Source organism: Colletotrichum truncatum, assembly GCF_014235925.2.
Source record: "Colletotrichum truncatum strain CMES1059 chromosome Unknown Contig_0018, whole genome shotgun sequence".
Classification (NCBI taxonomy): domain Eukaryota; kingdom Fungi; phylum Ascomycota; class Sordariomycetes; order Glomerellales; family Glomerellaceae; genus Colletotrichum; species Colletotrichum truncatum.
In genome coordinates this window covers 1-19,667 of record NW_027222415.1, presented here as the reverse complement: position 1 = coordinate 19,667, position 19,667 = coordinate 1, and the positions used below count along the sequence as shown (strand labels likewise).

Genomic DNA, 19,667 nt, shown 5'->3' with positions numbered 1-19,667 from the left:
CAGGCAGGAGGACAACAATCTTCAACAGAGGGCATAAACACACAAGAATAGATAGCATAGTGGGAGCTTGGGGACAGCTGGTCCTGATCCAACAACAGGGCGAAGTGGGGCGTCGCGGTTTATCGTCGATGCTTCGGCTGTCTGCCAAACCCCGCTTTCCGGGCATAGCTGCTAGCATAAGAGCGGCTTCATAACCGTGTAGGAATCAATCAATCAATCAATCAATCAATCTGCAGTACAAATGAAAAACATCAATAACAGCGAGAACGAAATTTTTGAAAATCGGAGCAAAAACGGCCCTAAATACGCGTGCTCGCGGCCACAGAGCCCCCTTCGATGCAATGCCATCCTCGGCCTTGATTCTACGTCCCAAAGGGGCCCAAGATGGCCGCAGAGCACGCCCCGACTACAATGAAAAACTTGAGAGCAAGCCGCAAAATACGACATATCAATAGACAACACTGTTACCACCACCACAGGCAAGCCACAAGCCGCTACACGAAGCACTAAGACTGCGCCCAAACAATCAACTTCAACACAACAGCCGCCGACAGGTTTTGGGTCACCTGTCACCCCCGACAAAGTTTGCAACGTCCCACAACGACGAAGATGAGTCCGACAGAACAGTATCACCTTCCGCACGGAGAAAGCACCAGGCATTAGGCATGCTACGATCGATGCCACACAATACTACAGACCACAGACAGACTGGTCCCCTGTCGCCCCTTTTGCGAAGAAGGATTGGTGTCCCTTCAACGCGCGACAATGTCTGCGGAATCTGTGCGGGAGCTCTCATACCCAGTAATCGAACATGTCGGAGTCAGTAGAGCATTGTGCTTCGTGGAAGACCCTTAGGCCAATGTAGTAGAGGGCAATAGTGGTCAACAGGCAAGAAACAAGAGGCCACATAGGAACCCGGCAGGAGGCAACAAAGAATTTACAGATGCAACTGAGAAAACGGCATATACAAGTCCGGGAGGATACGGACAAAACAAAGAGACAAAGCTGAGCGCTGGGGGGAGACTGTAGGTACAAAGAACCAGATACGGTGCTACCAGCACCAACTGAACCGAAGCAGGAGGACGCAAAACAAGCATTCTAGAGAGCAACACAAAAGCGAGAAAGCAGACAGGAGAGCAACACACTTCTTCAACAGAGGGCACAAACACACAGAATAGAGAACATAGTAGGGAGCTTGGGGATAGCTGGCCCTGATGCAACATCAGGGCGAAGTAGGGCGTCGCTGTTCATTGTCGACGCTTCGGCTACCTGCCAAACCCCGCTTTCCGGGCATAGCTGCTGGCATAAGAGCGGCTTCATAACCGAGTAGGAATAAATCAATCAATCAATCAATCTGCAGTACAAATGTCCTGTTACAGCCGCCCGACGTCCAAGTGGGTCGTTCAGCTGTTATCCTTGTTTACGGGTCGTAACCCTAAGTTTCAACCTAAATTATGAGGTAAGTAGTTATTTCAAATTTTTATACTAAATGTAGTGGATAAGAATACTAGAACATCGGACCCCTAACTTATTTCGTCTAACTAACCCACTAAATTAAAACTATAATAAAGTTTTTACTTCCCGACGGCTCCGTCGGAGTTTTGTCTAATCTAATTAGCTTTTGTTGTTATTAAAAGATTCGGGGACCATAGATTAACGGACCCCGAGAGTTAGCGAGGGTCGATACTTTTCTAAATAGTATATAATATACCATGTGTTCCTCCGCTCCTTTGGTTATGAAGAACTCCTCACATCAAGTCGAAACCCCCCCTGAACCATTCACAACATGTTTTTCAACTCAGTGTTATTGGCAGCTCTCTTGCCATACGTGTAACCACTATTAAGCCCTCATCCCTTAGTTGTCACTCAAAACTAATGATAGCTAGAGCTTTTGCGCGCCATCATGGGTCGTGCTACTGCAATGCTGACATCAATGCTCAATGCCAGAAGGACGCCTGCGCAGCTTTTGGAAATGGTTACAAAATTACGAATATACCTTCTGGTCTCAACAAGTACAACGTAGGAACGACATGGCAAGCTAGCGTATGGATCTTACTCATAGTTTTGTTCTCTCAGTATTTATTAACCTCAAATTCTAGAGATGCTATACGAAAACTGCGAACGGCAACTACTTTAATGGCATTGAGGGCGACGACTGGCTAGCTCAATGCCAGGCGTCTTGTAAAACTGGTTCCAAATGTACTTAACAACAGTAGTATTGTTAAAGCTACTTGCCTAAGATCCTAGATTTGTTCTACAAGAATTGAATTGGATTGGGTCTTAATCTAACTAGCTATATTATATATGTTATGACCGTAGGGGCGTCAAAGGTTTTGTGGCACAGAGTGAAGAGGTCAGAATGTAGGGTTCTCAATGGCGACTGCATTCATCCCTTGGCCTCTCAATCCCTTATGGGATCGAGAGCCCTCTTTATAGCTCTGGTTGGGCTACTAGTGGGCTAGTAGTTCCCTTCCCCTTTATCCCCTTAATCTCCACATCCCTCATAGCGCCATCCCTAATTCCGCACGTGACAAGGGGTTGGATTTACTCTTGATCTCGCTGAATCAAGAGTGGTTCTCTAGTTCCTGTTTGTAGAATAGAAGTATTCTAAGCTTCATAATTTAGAGTTCAAGTTGATTATGCTGGTTGTTGCCAGATGTTGCTTTATTATCTCCCTAAACTTTTTAGTTAGTAAAACTCAGATATTCTAGTATTTCTAATAGGAGGTAATTTCTAATCTATAAATCCTTGTATAACTGCCGTCAGTAGTCAGTAGTCTTTATCTTGTGTGTCGGCAGCTTAGGTAAGACACTTTGTAAAAAATCGTCAGAGAGTTAATAGACCTCCCGGAGGTATGTGGTCTCACTCGTCAGGTTGGTGAATCTACCCTTCCCTAGTGCTGACTCAAAAGCAGTCAGCTGATGCAAAAATAACTTGTTCCTGTTCCCTAAGAAGCTTTTGGTAGTGGAAGTAAGCGACCTCAAGAGAAAACTGCGCGTCAGCCTGCTAAAGAGTCTCGATATGATGCGGTAACGTCCCACACCCACTTCTGGGTGTTACGGCCAGCTAACTGACAGTGGGTTTGTGTTAACAGTAAGCCAGGGATTGAGAGTAGTAACAGTCGTTCCGTGGTCCTGGTCGAATAGATCGTAGATCTTCAAAGGTCTTGGTGATCAGTCAAGGCCTCAACAAGAGTCGTAGAGTAGTCGTCACTTAGGTATAGCTGAAAGTACCGGTTAGGGTAATCACAAAGTTGATTGCTGAAGAGCTATGGAAGTCTGTCCTCGAGCCCGGCTCGAGTCCATCCTATATACAAGTCCTGAACGGTCCTCCTTATCTTGGCTATGTTGGATATTTGACATATCCAACATATCCGGGGATCGGTTGGATATTTGACATATCCAACATATCCGGGGATCGGTTGGATATCTGACATATCCAACATATCCAGCCCGGGTTGTCCTTACCCCGCGTTATCCCCGAGGCCACGTGACTTGTCCATAGTTCTTCCGTTCCGAGGATCCCTGGTTACACCTGTCCGGCTGGGTTACATATGCCCTGCGTTAGCCGCCGGGATCCAGGCGGGGTCGTGTTGGCGACCATGTCCAACGGGTCGTAACATCAGGTCTCCTCTCCAAGGGTCTTGTCCTCAAGACCAGCTTAAGTAGGTCGTCTGCCCTCAGGTGGGAGGGCGCCCAACTTGCTTCCTTTAATGATGCTCACATCATGTCAGGTCGCGTCAAAAAACGAAAGGTCGTTCGATCGTTCGATTCTCGTGCGGAAAAGACAAAGCAGCGCGATTCCCTCTTGAGTCTTATCTTGGGCAATCGTACCGTCATGCCTGTTTGTTCCTCCTGTGAGGTAAAGGGTTTTTCGTCGTGCGAAGCTTCTCTTTCTGATTCCTCTCGATGCGCCGAATGCGTTCGTGGCGGCAAGTCTTACTGCGACCTTCAGGGTCTCAGTGCCCAGCAACTTCGTCGGATTGGTGATCAGCATCAGAAGCTTGAGGATGCTTTGGAGAAGGCAGAAGAGGAGCGTCGTGCTCTGGACGCCAAAGTAGAGCGTCTTCGAAAGCAGAAAAAGATGTGGTTTGAAAAGATGATGCGCGCGGTGCGCCGTGGTATCGACAGTGTGGAGGAGTTAGAGCGTGTTGAGAGAGAGGAGGCAGAGGCAGAGCAGCGTCGGGTAGAACCGGTTCGTCCTTCGGCTGATTCGCCTCGTCTGCCGGTGGAGTTCACAGCGGATTGGGATACCCTGTACCCGGATGTCGCTTTGTCGCCATCCTTGTTGGCTGAGTTTGGTTTGTTGGATTCAGGGTCGGTTGTTGAGAGGCGGAGTACTCCTGAAGCGTCTCCTGGGGGTGTTGGAGGCCCTTAGTGGGTTCCTTTAGGTGGCTCTGGGGTTCCTAAACGAATGAGAGGGTGTTTATCCCGTGGCTTGTTTGATCGTGGTGGACGGATGATGGGTTGTGGTTGTCGTAGTCGAAATTGATTTTTTGGCGTTTGTTTCTCGATTCGTACTAGTGCTTGTCTTTGTTGTTCTTGTTCTTGCTGTCTCCAGTAACGTCCGAGTTCTTCCTGTGCGTTTTCGAGGCTCTGAGGTGGTTCCCATGTGTTGTCTTCGTGTCCGTATCCTTTCCACTTGACAAGGTAGCGGATACTTTTTTGTTCTTCGATGTGATCGATTATCCGTTCGACTTCGTATTCTTGTTCGGGATCTACTTCGATATAGTCCGTAGTGTACGATCCCTTTGGTGCTGATTCGAGAAGTGAAATGTGAAAGACTGGATGACACTTCATGCTGTCGGGTAGTGCGAGTTTAAAGTTGACGTTGGATACCTTCTTCGTAATTTCAAAGGGTCCAAGTTTCTTGAAGTCTAACTTATCGCTTGGTCGTTTTGTTTTGATGTTGCGGCGGAGAAGGTATACACTATCCCCCTCCTTTAGAGTTGGTCCCTCAACTCTTGATTTGTTGGCGTATTTGCGTATGCGTTCGCGCACAAATTCGAGGTCTCTGGGGAGTTCCTGCTGGATCTCCTTAAGTCTGTTGATGTCTGCCACAGCTTTCAGAGCTGCTGGGCCTTGTCGAGGTTGTCCGTAGGCTGTTGGGTTGAATCCATAGTTCAGATAGAATGGTGATTCTTTTGTACTTTCTCCTACTGCGCTGTTGTAGGCGAACTGGGCCATAGGTAGCAGTTGAACCTAGTTGTCTTGCTGATAGTTGACGTAGCAGCGTAGGTAGGTTTCCATGATCTGATTGATTCGTTCTGTCTGGCCATCGGTTTGCGGATGGAAAGCGGTGGACATCTTGTGGTCGGATCCTAGCTGCGAGATCAGGGATCTCCAAAACTTGGAAGTGAACAGCTTGTCTCTGTCGGATACGATTTCCTTCGGCATTCCGTGTTGGCTTACGATCACCTGTAGAAACTTGTAGGCGAGGTCTTCTGCAGTGCTAGACTCCATGTACGGGATGAAGTACGAATACTTCGTGAGTCTGTCGACGATGACGAGGACACTGTCGTAGTAGACGTTGGTTATTGGTTCTCGGGACTTGGGTAGTTTGGTGACGAAGTCTAGCGAGATAGATTCCTATGCGGTTTGCGGTACTGGGAGTGGCTGTATCTTTCTATAAGGCTGATGTCGGCTGGGTTTGCTTTTCGCACAAACCTTACAGTCCTTAATCGCTAAAGATACTTCTTGTCGTGTAGCCGTTTTGTCGTAGTGTTGGCGGATGCGTTTCCATGTCTTAGTTACGCCTTGGTGACCGTGTGCGGGTGCGGAGTGTATCTCCCTAATGGCTTCAGGAGACATCCTTCCAGGCGTGCTGGTACTGTCTCTTCTGGCCATCATTAAGAGTCTGGCTGCTGGCATAAGGTCTCCGTTTTTGTCTGTTTTGAGGATAACTCGGGTTTCCTTAGGTACCTGGACCTCGTGGTCCGGTCGTCGGCTGAGGGCGTCGGCCCTGCCGTTCTCCTTGCCCTTCCGGTAGATGATTCTGAAATTGAATTCTGACAAGAATTCGGACCATCGAATTTGTCGTTTGTTAAGATCTTTCGATGTGGTGAAGTGTGCGAGGTTCTTGTGGTCGGTGTATACTTTGACCTCGTACTTGGTCCCTGAGAGTTGCGGTCTCCATTCTTTGAATGCCTCGATAATTGCTATAAGTTCCTTGTCGTGTATCTGGTAGTTGAGTTCTGGGCCGTGTAACTTGCGTGAGAAGAAGGCGCAAGGGTGTAGTCGTCCTTCGTCGTCTCGTTGGCCTAGTTGTCCTCCTATAGCGTAGTCTGAGGAGTCGGTCTCGACTTCGAATGGTTTCTCGGGGTTTGGTATAATAAGTATTGGTTCCGATGTGACTTGTCGTTTGATCTCGTTAAAAGCTTGGTCTTGTTCCTTTTCCTATTGCCATGGGATATCTTTCTTCGAAAGTCTCGTGAGGGGGTCGTTTTTGTCTAAGTATCCTTCTAGGAATCGTCGGTAATAGTTCACGTATCCGATGAAGGATTGCACATCCTTGACGTTTTGTGGTGTTGGCTAGTCTCGTACTGCTGCGACTTTGTCTTTAGACATCTTGAGGATTCCAGGGGCTATCGTAAAGCCTAGGAATTCGACTTCTTGGGTGTGGAATTTGCTTTTTTCTGGTTCTACTAGGAGTTTGGCGTCTTGTAGTTTCCGTAGCACTTGATGTACGTGCTTTTTGTGGTCTTCTAGAGTCTTGGAGAAGATTAGGATGTCGTCGAGATAAACTACGACGAACATATCGAGGTATTCTCGTAAGACGTGGTTGATCATCGTCTGGAATGTCGCGGGTGCGTTGGTAAGTCCGAAGGGCATCACAAGGTACTCGTAATGTCCTCGGCGTGTTCGAAACGCTGTCTTCCATTCTTCACCTGATTTCATCCGGATCAGGTTATAGGCTCCTTTTAGGTCGAGTGCTGTAAACCACTAGGCTCCGTGTAGTAGATCTCGTAATTCGGAGATGAGCGGTAGTGGGTAGCAGTTCTTGATCGTAATGTCGTTGAGTTTCCGGTAGTCGACGCAGAGTCGTAGTTTGCCGTTCTTTTTTAGTACGAACAGGATTGGGTATCCTGCTGGTGATGTGGAGGGTCTGATGTATCCCTTCTGTAGATTTTCTTCGAGGTAAGCGTCGAGTGCTTCCATTTCTTTCTGGTTGAGTCCGTAGATTGCTTCTAGCTTTGGCTCCTTCCCTTCCTTAAGGGGTATCTCGTGGTCGTAGTTGCTGTGTTCCGGGAGTCCGGTCTCGAGTTCTTCGGCGAATAGCTTCTGGTATTGCCGGTATTCTTCTGGGATAGACAGAAGTCGGTCTTCCTTGCCGATGTCTGTTGCTGATAACGTCCTGGCGTTTGCATCCTTGATCCGTAGGTATGCTAGAAATCTCTTCGCTTCAGGAGTCTTGAGAGGTTCGTTTGAGGCACCGTTCCGTGGTTGCTTCTTAGTGACTGAATCCTGGTCCTAATGGAGTTGGCCTGTTCTCTAATCTATCCGTGGGTTACTGTCGTATAACCATGGTCTTCCAAGGATGACATCGTACTTGTCTCCTATCTCCGTAATATCGAAGTTTAGTCGCTCATTCCGGCCATGGATCTGCAAAGGGAGTTGCGCTGTCTCTATAGCAATGCGTCCTCCGCCGTACTGGACTTGTTCTCCTTCAACGGTGCTGAGTTCGTAGCAGTCTTCGGCTGCTTTTCTTTTCTAGGTTATCTTTCTTTCATTTACCGTTCTTGGTGATATGAAGTTTCCTTGGGCTCCGCTGTCGATCATGGCGGTAGCTGTTCTTCCGTTGAGCTGTATTTGGACTTGTACATGCTCGTGTCGTTGTGTCGTGGGCGTCGTTGCGCTATATAGGGACCTTGTCTGGACTGCCTGTCGTTGTCCCTTGTCTTCGGTAGGCGAGTCTAGTTTTTTGACTGCTCGTCCGTTCCTTGTTCGTCGTTTTCTTGCTGTTTCTTCTATGCTTCGTCTTTCTTGATATAGTGGACTCGGCGCTGGTCTTAGTAGCAGTGACACCACTGTATTTCTTCGTCAGAGTCTTCTCCAGAGCTGGTGTCGTCGACTGAAGCGACTTTAAAGGCGACTTCTAGTTGGGCATGTTGGCGGGCAACATCGCGAGGTGTTTCCGAGTCGTTGGGGGTGTTCTTGGTCGTTTCTGATTCGACCTGTTCTTCTAGTTCTTGGTTGATCTGGCGGATCCGTGCGGGATCTCCTTGTGCATGTTGTCGTCGTTCGATGTGTGCGTCTAGCGTACCGAGTTGTCGTTGCTATATAGGGTTTTGTGAGTCCTGTTGAATCCGCTGCAGGTGGGCTTGTCGTCCTGCGTAGAGGAGGCTCAGCCTTCGCTGATTGTCTTGTTCTAATTCCTCGTTGTCGTTTATACTGTCGAGCCGTTCGATTGTCTTGCGCTCGATTTTGCTATTGCTTTTATATCCCGCAGCGAGGGTCCGTTTAGGTATGTTAGTAGTGTCGTAACTAGATCGTTCTTAAGGTTTCTAGGGGTACTATCCTGCGTGTTCCTTACTGCTAGAGTGGATATGGCAGTTGTTATCGAAGCAGGTGGTCTAATTAAGTTGTTTATAAGGGATCGTCTTCGTGGCGATACTTGCTTGTCGTTTCTCTGGTACCGGTTGGAAGCGTTCCTTCTTGGGTGACCTGTATTCGTATGCTAGGTGTCTAATCTTCTGGCAGTTATAGTACTGTCTGACTTTCTTCTAACTGTCGTTCTTTTTGTCGTTTCTCTGTGTAGCACTAAGGTCTATTGGTCTACTGTGGTGACTATAGGCAGTACTTTGTCGGGGGTTGTTCTAGTTGTTACGGGGTCTATTGTCGTTTCGCTGGTTGTTGAACTGGTGCTGAGGCTGCTACTGGTACTTGCGTCCTGAGTTAGGGTTTTGTCGTTTTTCGCCTCTTTCCTTTCGTCGTTCGAAAAGCCGGTTGTCGATTTTGATAGCGAGTTCGGCGTACTAGAGAAAGTCGTTAGGTCGATCAATCTTGATGATCTCGTCCTTGACTTCGTCCTTTAGTCCTTGATAGAACATAAAGATCTTGGTTTCCTTGGTGAGGTCGAGTTGAACGCTGAGTTGTCGGAAATTGGCAGAGTAGTCTTTGGCGGACTTAGTCTGCTTAAGTTGTGCTAGATCTCGTTCGGCTTGTCGCTTTTCGTCGGGGTCTTGGAAGAGTGACCTGAGCGTATCCTCGAATCCTTTAAAATTGGCGTAGATGTCGCGGGTCTCGGTGGTGTACTCGTCGAGGGTCTTGCATTTGAGGTATTCTTCCTGGATTGGTTTAAACTACTTGAGGGCCTTTCCTCGGAGGTAGGTGGCTGCGTGTACTACTTTTTCGGTTTCGTTGGTGAAATCTCCATGGTGAAAGTTCTAGTAATTTTTGACCTGAATTAGGAATCCTTTGAGGGTCCCGGGGGTTCCGTCGTAGGTGACAGGCGCACTGAGCTTAAGCTTTTGTCGTCCTCCGTAGACGGGCGTGGTGACGATGTTGGCGGCGGCCCGGAGGGTGGTGATTTCCCCCTGGAGTTCCTGGATCTTCCGGAGGTTGGCGTCCCCCTTGATGTCTTCTTCCAGCTTCTTGTAGGCCTGTCCAGCGTGCTGGAGTTGCTCGTTGAGGTTTTCCATTGCTTGTCGGTTTTCGTTGACGATTTTCTGCATGTCTTTTGTCTCGGCTTCTTGTTTCTGGATTATGCGTCGGAGCTTATCGTAGCTTTCCTTGGTGAAAGAGCCATCTCCATCGGAGTCGTACTTGAGGTCCGGCATGTCGAAGTCCTCAGTGTTGGCGGGCTCCTGCGCGAGGCTCTGAGGCTGGTTGCGCGAAGAGGATGAGGATCCTGGAGTAGGTGATTTGGCAGAAGCGCGAGAAGACATCTTGTCTATACTGTTTAGTAGTTCTCAAAAGGTGACTTACTGAACAGGAGCAATCAAAGTGTTACGGCTAGCTAACTGACAGTGGGTTTGTGTTAACAGTAAGCCAGGGATTGAGAGTAGTAACAGTCGTTCCGTGGTCCTGGTCGAATAGATCGTAGATCTTCAAAGGTCTTGGTGATCAGTCAAGGCCTTAACAAGAGTCGTAGAGTAGTCGTTACTTAGGTATAGCTGAAAGTACCGGTTAGGGTAATCACAAAGTTGATTGCTGAAGAGCTATGGAAGTCTGTCCTCGAGCCCGGCTCGAGTCTATCCTATATACAAGTCCTGAACGGTCCTCCTTATCTTGGCTATGTTGGATATTTGACATATCCAACATATCCAGCCCGGGTTGTCCTTACCCCGCGTTATCCCCGAGGCTACGTGACTTGTCCATAGTTCTTCCGTTCCGAGGATCCCTGGTTACACCTGTCCGGCTGGGTTACATATGCCCTGCGTTAGCCGCCGGGATCCAGGCGGGGTCGTGTTAGCGACCATGTCCAACGGGTCGTAACAGTAAGTAAGTTTAAGTAAGTAAGTAAGGTAGGTTTTTTATTTTAGAGAGAGATTAGGCTAGGCTAGGCTAGGCTATGGCTATGGCTATGGCTATGGCTAAAGGTAAGGTAATGTAAGATAAGGAAATGTAAGATAAGGTAAGGTAGGTAGGTATAGGTATTATACAAGGTAAAGGTAGGGTTATGGGGCCTAGGTAGGTGGAAAAGCCCCCGGGGGCTTTTCCTATTCTCGTACTAGAGAGGTGAAGTAGAATAAGGGGAGCAAGGCAAAGTAAAAAAGCCCCCGGGGGCTTCCTCTGTTCTCGCCATGAAGGAGGGAAAGTAAAAAAGCCCCTGGGGGCTTCCTCCCTCTATTCTCACCATGGAGAAGGTAAAGTAGAAAAGCCCCCGGGGGCTTCCCCTATTCTTGCTATGAAGAAGGTAAAGTAGAAAAGCCCCTGGGGGCTTCCTCTCTTTTCACCATGGAGAACGTAAAGCAGAAAAGCCCCCGGGGGCTTTTCCCATTCTCGTAGTAGAGAGGCAAAGTAAAAAAGCCCCTAGGGGCTTCCTCTCTTTTCACCATGGAGAACGTAAAGCAGAAAAGCCCCCGGGGGCTTTTCCCATTCTCGTAGTAGAGAGGCAAAGTAAAAAAGCCCCCGGGGGCTTCCTCTCTTTTCACCATGGAGAACGTAAAGCAGAAAAGCCCCCGGGGGCTTTTCCCATTCTCGTAGTAGAGAGGCAAAGTAAAAAAGCCCCTGGGGGCTTCCGCTCTTTTCACCATGGAGAAGGTAAAGCAGAAAAGCCCCCGGGGGCTTTTCCCATTCTCGTAGTAGAGAGGCAAAGTAAAAAAGCCCCTAGGGGCTTCCTCTGTTCTCACCATGGAGAAGGTAAAGCAGAAAAGCCCCCGGGGGCTTTTCCCATTCTCGTAGTAGAGAGGCAAAGTAAAAAAGCCCCTGGGGGCTTCCTCTCTTTTCACCATGGAGAACGTAAAGCAGAAAAGCCCCCGGGGGCTTTTCCCATTCCCATAGTAGAGAGGCAAAGTAAAAAAGCCCCTGGGGGCTTCCTCTGTTCTCACTATGGAGAAGGCAAAGTAAAAAAGCCCCTGGGGGCTTCCTCTCTTTTCACCATGGAGAACGTAAAGTAGAAAAGCCCCCGGGGGCTTCTTCTGTTCTCGCCATGAAGGAGGGAAAGTAAAAAAGCTCCCGGGGGCTTCTTCTCTTCTTACCATGGAGAAGGTAAAGCAGAAAAGCCCCTGGGGGCTTTTCCCATTCTCATAGTAGAGAGGCAAAGCAGAAAGGCCCCTGGAGCGCTTTTCTTGCCCCTCTTATAGACAAGGTGTAGCAGAGGACGGAAAGCGAACTTATATTACCTTATTACTAATCTCTTTAGGTAGCACCTTATTTATAAGTGAGTAAGGATAAGTTATACCTAGATAGTAGTAATAACTCTTTTAATCATATAAACCGTAATCATCTAACAAAAGTATTATACATAGTAAGAGAGCATGTTAAGAGTAAAGAGTGAAGAGGTAAGCAATAGGACATAGGAGGAGGATAGGAATAAGAACGAGAAACTAAGGGATAATATTCAAGAATGAGAAATGACGTATAGCATTAACGGAGTATCTAATCCTCCGAGAGAGGGCGAGAGTAAACACAAGAAAGGGATAATAAGGGACCACTAGGCGCGGTTTATTCTTCGTACGGCGCTAGGGCAAGCTGCCAGGGTGGGGGAACAGAACGTAAGTAATACGCGTCTACGTAGAGCTATTGATTTCTCAATATATATCAGTCCGACGCTAGAAATTAGAACTAAGAAAATAACTTATCTTATATCGAGATATTATAAATATCATCCTGTTCTAGCTGCTTTACGTCGAATCAAGGCGAATGAACGAGCCCGAGAGCTGAGAGAAAGAGAGAGGGTTGGGGTAGGAAGGGAGAGATTGAGAGAGAGAGGACGCGAACGACGAGTAAAAATGGCAAGGATGGCTGCAAACATGTTGGGTGACGGCGGGAGGAAGGGAGCCACACATTCCGGCACTATATTACATAAGATGATCCATATTACATAACAACGACAAGCTTATGTAATGCCCAAGACTATCGCGACAACGGCCTCACAAGCGTCTATCACGAAGGAGTAATCTAGAGAAGTCAGCCGTATATAAAGCTAACATAAAACACCTAAACTAAGAAAAATCATGGTTGAATGAGTATTTACATATATACTATCAATTTGATATAAATAATAAACAGCTCCCTGCCACGTAGAACCGTGAATAAATTTTTTATCTTCCATTTTATTACTAATTAAATCCAGTAGATATATAAAAAGACTGTTGGCACTTTACTACCCTAACGATCTCATAGTACTAAGAGCTCATACTAGTAAGCCTAGGAGTAAGTATTTTCTACAGCTAGTAGGTCTAAAACTAAAAGACATATAGTTACTAGCCGGGGGAGTACTTAAGGGAATCTAAACCATAAGAAAAGAGTCCGTAGGTAAATAAATGTATTTACTAATAATTATTCTTTATCTTTAATAGACAAACCTAAATATCTATGGACGCCTTCTACATAGGCTATTATATGCTAGCCTATCGTAAGGCTTTGGTATAAATATTCCTATGGTTTATAGAAGTTGATCCCTACCTGTAGTATTATGCGTATAGATAGACTAAGAGTAAACATCAGGATTAGAAGGCTATACGCAAAGTTTAATAATACTCCGATAGAAAAGCTATTATCTGATCTTAGGGCTCTCCCTTCGATAACAGTTCCAACAGAAGTACTAAAGGGAGTATTCGCGGAACCCATCACTGATTGAGGGATTGCCCAAGGCGTGGGCAGCCCGAGTGCCGGTGGTTCGACCTCCCGGCGATGGAGCCACTTTAACCCGGAGCTCAGGTTATGGCAAATTACAATGCGGCAGCCAAATAGTTAACATGCATGTATAGCATTAAAAGTCTTAGGAGGGGAAATTCAAGGACAGCAATTTTTACTATATATAAAGCTTGGTAATAAATAAGAAAGTACAGGAGTAGGAAGTACGAAGCCTACTATAGGAAGCACAGTGTGGGAGCCATGGGGAATGTACGCATGGTGGACGCATAGAATCGGTATCATACGCGTAATAGTAAGTCTATACGAATAAGCGTCTCAGGACGAACGAAACTACCTAAGGAGCCTTATAAAGGTGCAAGCCCCCAGGGGCTTTTTACCAACTCTTTCACGGGGGAGAATCAAGCTTCGGGAGACGCCAGAAGATCCATACCACATAGACAGGGATTACAAAACGCGAGTAGTAGGCTCTCCAGATCCTACCATTTAGAGACCCCAATATGTATAAAGCACCATATTACATCCCAAGATTTTGTATAAAACATAAAATCGATGCAATAACTAAGTAGTTAGGATCTGGGAGAAGATAAATTACCTAGTAGGAAGGGTATAGCATCAACTAAGTCAGGAACGATCACTATCCTAAAAGAGAAGTAAGATATCATAATAATAAAGGCTCGGATATGCTTTAATACTAGGGGGCTTGAAATTAAGACAGGGTTTGGTATGTACGTAAGAAACCTCTTGATGCCCAGAATGCATAAAAACCAAAACAAAAACATCACACAGGAATGCCTGCACACCTTAACGTGCTAGTTGTTTTATATAAGCTATGTAAGGGAGGGTTGTGATTGCGCTTGGCGATAGCGACCACGTAGCTGAGATACTAGCATAGATAAAGCCTGGGACGAAGCAAATAACAAAACCCCTACTGGGAATGTAAGTCTGGTGTAGTTATGCCCGCATTCATTCTTTCTGTTCCTCTCGTATGCATACTTTCCCTCCAGGAGTGCCCACCATCCAGACAGACATAAGAGTATCTAGTCACACATAACTAATTCTGTCTTACTCTACAGAGCGGCCGAGAGATGAAACGGAAGCAGAACGGGGAAGACGGCGTGGCAACGCGCCCAAGCCCTAAGCGCCGGACAAGGGATAAACCCTTCCGAGAAAGCGAGTCGGTTCGAGAACAGGCGAGGCCCTACCTGCTGGCAGTCGGCAGGCTGCATATAGATGTTCTGGAGACGACGTGGAGTATAGGTAGAAACCGCCGTCTCGAACCTGGTCACGTCCGGGAACTGAAAGAGGCGTTCATGAAAGGTGGCCTTGAGCGCGGCGCACCCGAGAACCGTATTTTCGTCCTTTGTACTGCCGAAGAGGTCTACCGCATCCGCCGGAGCAGAGATAACGAAGACGATAACGACGACAACGACGATAATAACAATAACGGTAACGATAGTAATAAGGAAAGTAATAACGATAACCACCATAACAATGCTAACAGGAGCAGAGAGCATGGTGGCGACGAAGATCCGTTTCTCCGTTGGGCTGCCGTTAATAAGACCAAGGTGGAGGTTATGGCCGGACAGCACCGACTTCGCGCCCTCCAAGAGTATATCAAGGCAACAGGCGCTCCGGAGTCGGATAACTGGTGGACGTGTGAACTATATGATAAAGGTATGCTAAAGCGTCACCATTAGGGATACTTAGCAGCCTATAGTTTTATATATATATATAACCATAGGAGGGCTAACTATAACTCTTGAGTAGACCGACTCCCGGTAGACCTCGACATAAAGCTACGTATCAACCGTAGAGACCCGAGCCTACCCGATAACCACGGTCAGATCTGGACGCAGCTTGTATCAATCGCGTCAGATACATCAGGAGGATCCACCAAAGGCGGAGCCGCCCAAGTGATTGTCGACTATAAACTCGTGGAGGCTTTACGGCTTGGTGGCGAGAAGAGCTTCCCCACGCGTAGGCTCGTCACGTTATGGAACCACGAGCGGTGGAGAAAGATAACGACGCGATGGTGCCAGACTCGCCTAGGCCTAGAGACCTTCAACATCTCTACCTTTGAGTGGATGGCCAGCCTCCGTATTGACGACTACTGGCTTACGACACTCAAGGCGGCGCTGGGCACACTTAAAGCCCTACCCCTCGACGAGACGCAGGACCTCGGCCAAGACGACTGGAATCGGCTATCAACAGCGATACAATCGGCGACACGTACGCGCGATGCAGTCGAGGCTATATTCTTTACCAGCGACGGCAGCAAGGGCAGCAGCGCGCCCCACCACCGCAAGGTTGGTCTCCTCGAGACCCTGGACGACTCGAATTATAGGGAGGTGTGCCGTGCAGTATGGGCAGTCCCAAGCCTCGAGTTCGTCGACTTGAGGCGCTTCCTCCGAAGCAAGAAGCCCGAGACGGAGGCTGCAGTCCGGATACTACAGCACGTCATCAGCTGGATCCACCACGCTAGCGCAGTCGACCTCGCAATGGTCAATCCCAAGTCGAAAAACAAGCCCCAGCTGCTCAAGTACCTACAGGCTGCTCTCGATAGTTTAGGCATGTCGAGGGGTATGACCAGTAGGTATCCGGCGGACGCAGCACTACAGCTACAGAAACGCGTCCTCGACTTTGCCCAGCGAAACGCGTCTGCCTTTCAGGCGCCGGAGGTGCAGGCATATATTACCGACAAAATCACACTCGTAAACACACCCGACTATAGCAAACGGTTTAACTACGTCGTATGGGCACGCCTACTACGGATTGTCCGGCAGGTCGTCGACGCGGAGGATAACAGCCACGTCCTTAGACCCGAGTGGGAAACATCGAATACAAACGAGGGAGGTGTCCCCCGGGCGGAGGTTTCAACACTCATAAATACATTCTGCGCTAGTCTCTTCAAACTCGGAGATCGGCCGGTTAAGAAGAACGACTCTGCACTTATCGCTCTCCAGCGTAGGGTTGAGAAGCTCCTGACATCGTCTACTACCGAATTACAAGGTATACTATCGACTAGTCCAGTTTCGTCGGCTAGTAAAACTATACCTTACGCCACAGAGGGTGATGACAGCCTCCTACAGAAGCAGAAACAGCAGCAGCAGCAACGAAAGGCGGGGGCTCTAAGAGATCTGAGCCCCCCGCCACCAGCGCAGAAGCCTAGAAACTCTCGGGAGAACAGCAGTAAAAGAGCACCTCCAACCCGCGGCGCAAGAGTAGATCTCCTGTCGGACGAAGAGGAGTCTCTACCCTCCTCAACCCCTCCTAGGCGACTACCGAGTGACCGGCAAAATAGAGTAGAGGTTACGTCGCCAATTCTAGGGGTCTCAACAGCTCTGAATACTCCTACTCCCAAACCAATACCACACTGGAAGGTAGGCCCGAGAGCAGGAAGGAGACAGTAGTGTAGGCCTAACCTAAAGTCGTAGCCAAGCATAAACACGTCTATAGGATAAGGCTAGGTCTGAATCTAAATAAAAGACAATGGAGAATGAGAGTGATTTTGTCGTAATGAGCAACGCTTACCTATACAAAAAAATAATGCCATAATCCCAGTTATGTCTCGTCATCTTATCTTACAACATTTTCATTTACCTTATTGCCTATGGCTACAGTATTATTATATTGCTTTTTTTTTTCGACACAGAGCCTAGAAACATGAGCTAGTTACCTAATTTTGTTTTTTCTTTCTTTCTTAGAGAAGCAACAGGGGGATAAGAAGGAGAGGCTAAGAGAGATATAGGTATAGATCGGAGGGGGAAAAGCCCCTGGGGGCTTTTTCATTATTTCAAAATACCGCTTATGAGTTCACATGTGATTTTCTAAGTGTATTCTAAGCATCATTATCATTCCATATTTCTTGTTTGTTGATTAATTTATTAGAAAAAAATAAGAAATAATCTACTAACAAAACAAAGAGTTGTCTTATCAGAATATTTTAGTACTTATAAGAAGGCTAGTAATAAGTAGTAGCCTTCTTTCAGTAATACTAGAAATTACAGCACCTACCATATAGAAACAGACGGAACACCCTAGGCTACTTAAAAGTATATAGACGCTATCGGTTTTCCTTTTAGACTTAACTTACAAGTAAAGCTAAACAGCCTAGTATAATGTCTATCCATGCCACCCTCTACAACAGGCCCTCTGCTATCGATGAGGCAATCTTATTCGCCGACGCGTCATGGAGGAATGAGGAAGAGGACGACGAAGAAGAAAATAGCGACCAGCGAGGCCATGGCGGAGAAACACAGAGGTGGGCGGTTGATCACTCTACAGGCCATCATCGCCTCCGAGGTAAGGAAGCATCTCAGGGCAGGGGGCGCCTAGTAGAAAATCACCTTGGTTAGTAAGCTATCTACTATTGCTAATACTAAAGAACAGTAGATCGCTTTATCCAAAGGGTTTTAGCAAAGGACTTTGAGCCCGATAACGCACTGAAGATGATCCAAGAGAAGCACACCATCGACTTCGGGTCTATCCGGACCGGGTGCACCCAGGCGCAGCCGTCAGATGGATACTACCCGCAATTCTTCCTCGACTTCTTTAGCGTTATAGGCAAGCCTGGTCAGGCTATATCGAAGCGCGACGGCCCGATCTTCGACAACATTATCGTATCGTTCCAGCGATGGTCAGCTCCTTACGGCGCCAAGCACATCAGCGGGATCCCTTTCGACATGACCGGGCGAACCTTTCGGATTGCGCAGGCGGCCACGCGCGAGACCTGGTTCATCGTCATGCACCCAGTGACGGGCGAGATGTCGGAGTTGCCCTCCTCGTCCGCCGACGCCCGCCGGAGGCGGGAGCAGGCCGGCGAGCGAAGCGGCATGCCCACGCAGTTGGCAAGCGAGTTAGCCTCCTACATCACCAGCGTATTTCAAGTTCCCGAGCTCCTGGGGGAGGGCGTCGAGCCCTCGTGGCGCCTCGGCGGGCAGGAAAGCTAGAGGATCAGCTCCAACCGGTGGATGACGTTCCAAGAGAGGTTTATGGAGGGCTGGGCGGCCTGGTCGCACCAGCGCGGGCCTGGGTCGTTCTGGGCGAAGCACGAGCCGGCCTTCCATGCTTACGACTACGGAGCAAATATCGAAATCGAGGTAAACGATGAGCTCTGTAATCTGCCGCGAGAGAGACACTACTCGATAGACGAGGATAGCGAGGATGAAATTGACGGATACGAGTGCTTAGAGGAGAGCAGTGACGAAACACACCAGCTAGAGGAGCTCTCTATAACGGACGATAGGGTTCCTTCTATAATAGCAGACACGAGGGGTAATAGGCGTATAGGAAGCAGCGGTAACAGCATCGACAACACGCGTTACGAGCGTATATTATCGGAATGTAACGGCCTCTAGAAACTGGTGTCTGAGTTGGAGGCGCGCTTCCACCTAGAGAGCATAACCGCCGTGTCATACGCGCTCGCCGTCTGTATCAATAGCGACTGGGTAGTAGCCGACAACAATAGCGAAGCCAGTCAGGCAGAGACGAGGAGCCTGCTTATCGACAGGAACATGATCACGAGGGAATTCGCAAGCGCTCGGGACTACACGTTCTATCCGCAGGCATTCCATCCAGTATATGGAAACATATCGTCTAGCCGCCCGCCCATGTTTCTAGACTTACTCTTCGCAGCTATGAAGGGTAATATGAGCGACCGGAACGAGGGTGCTGATGTGTTATCCTTTGGGTACTTCTAGGGCTACTCGAACATCAAGCGTAGCGTCCGTCACAGCCCCCACGACCTGTTGGCAACGAAGGGCTATGCGACAGCGGCGCTAACCGTACCAACGTCAGACGCCGGGGCCACATGGGCTACAAGCCAAAAGCGCGAACGACTATTACGCATTGTCCGCGGACCGGACGAGTCTAAACCCTTCGCAAGAGAACGACAGCAGATCAACGTTGCGATCGGGGCCGAGGAGGTTGCCTTCCGGCTCGAGCAGGTAGTCTCCCTGGACATGCGGCGTATGGTCGGCGGACAGCGGACGTTCGAAACCGTCATCAGACCCATCTTCCAGATGATGCGGTTCTTCCTCGTCGAGCACGAGTCGTACGTACACATCTTCCGGTCTATGCCGCTCGAGATATTCCCCCGGATCATGTGTGCCTACTCCAGGCTTTTCGAGGTCGTCATCGGCGAGATGGAGCGCCAGTTCGTCATCGGAGGGGAACAGGGGCTTGATCTCGCGCGCTCCGAGGCGGTCGCCGTTATCGATCGCCTAGGCGGTTATATGTTCTCGGGCCACCCGCGGCACCTTCCCAAGACTATACTGCGGCCGCTCGGCACGCTCGGAAGCCTCTGTGCCGGGGGCTGGCCCTTCATCGACCCGGCCGTCTTAAACCTCGGAGCTTCGGGGTCGTCAGGAGGGGCAGTCATCAACATGTCTTAGGGTTAGGGTTAGG

The 19,667-nt window shown here is 48.5% G+C and overlaps 5 protein-coding genes across 5 annotated transcripts; 4 read left to right on the top strand and 1 right to left on the bottom strand.

Annotated features, from left to right (window-relative positions):
* Positions 1–3,567: 3,567 nt before the first annotated feature.
* On the top strand, positions 3,568–4,377 carry CTRU02_215677 (uncharacterized protein; the record flags this gene model as incomplete). Its single annotated transcript, XM_070206531.1, has 2 exons — positions 3,568–3,664; positions 3,734–4,377. Coding segments are annotated over 2 exons (741 nt in total), but the record flags the coding sequence as incomplete, so codon positions are not given.
* Positions 4,378–9,385: 5,008 nt separating this feature from the next.
* Positions 9,386–9,886, bottom strand: CTRU02_215676 (reverse transcriptase domain protein; the record flags this gene model as incomplete). The annotated part of the gene is made up of 2 exons (XM_070206530.1): positions 9,386–9,693; positions 9,748–9,886. 2 exons carry the CDS (start codon positions 9,884–9,886, stop codon positions 9,386–9,388), a joined length of 447 nt encoding a protein of 148 aa, XP_070059772.1.
* Positions 9,887–14,347: 4,461 nt separating this feature from the next.
* CTRU02_215675 (uncharacterized protein) lies at positions 14,348–16,672 on the top strand (the record flags this gene model as incomplete). Its single annotated transcript, XM_036733184.1, has 2 exons — positions 14,348–14,936; positions 15,030–16,672. 2 exons carry the CDS (start codon positions 14,348–14,350, stop codon positions 16,670–16,672), a joined length of 2,232 nt encoding a protein of 743 aa, XP_036575132.1.
* Positions 16,673–17,504: 832 nt separating this feature from the next.
* On the top strand, positions 17,505–18,211 carry CTRU02_215674 (uncharacterized protein; the record flags this gene model as incomplete). Its single annotated transcript, XM_070206529.1, has 2 exons — positions 17,505–17,523; positions 17,652–18,211. 2 exons carry the CDS (start codon positions 17,505–17,507, stop codon positions 18,209–18,211), a joined length of 579 nt encoding a protein of 192 aa, XP_070059771.1.
* Positions 18,212–18,253: 42 nt separating this feature from the next.
* Positions 18,254–19,654, top strand: CTRU02_215673 (uncharacterized protein; the record flags this gene model as incomplete). The annotated part of the gene is made up of 3 exons (XM_036733186.1): positions 18,254–18,508; positions 18,620–18,838; positions 18,962–19,654. 3 exons carry the CDS (start codon positions 18,254–18,256, stop codon positions 19,652–19,654), a joined length of 1,167 nt encoding a protein of 388 aa, XP_036575134.1.
* Between the last annotated feature and the right edge of the window lie 13 nt (positions 19,655–19,667).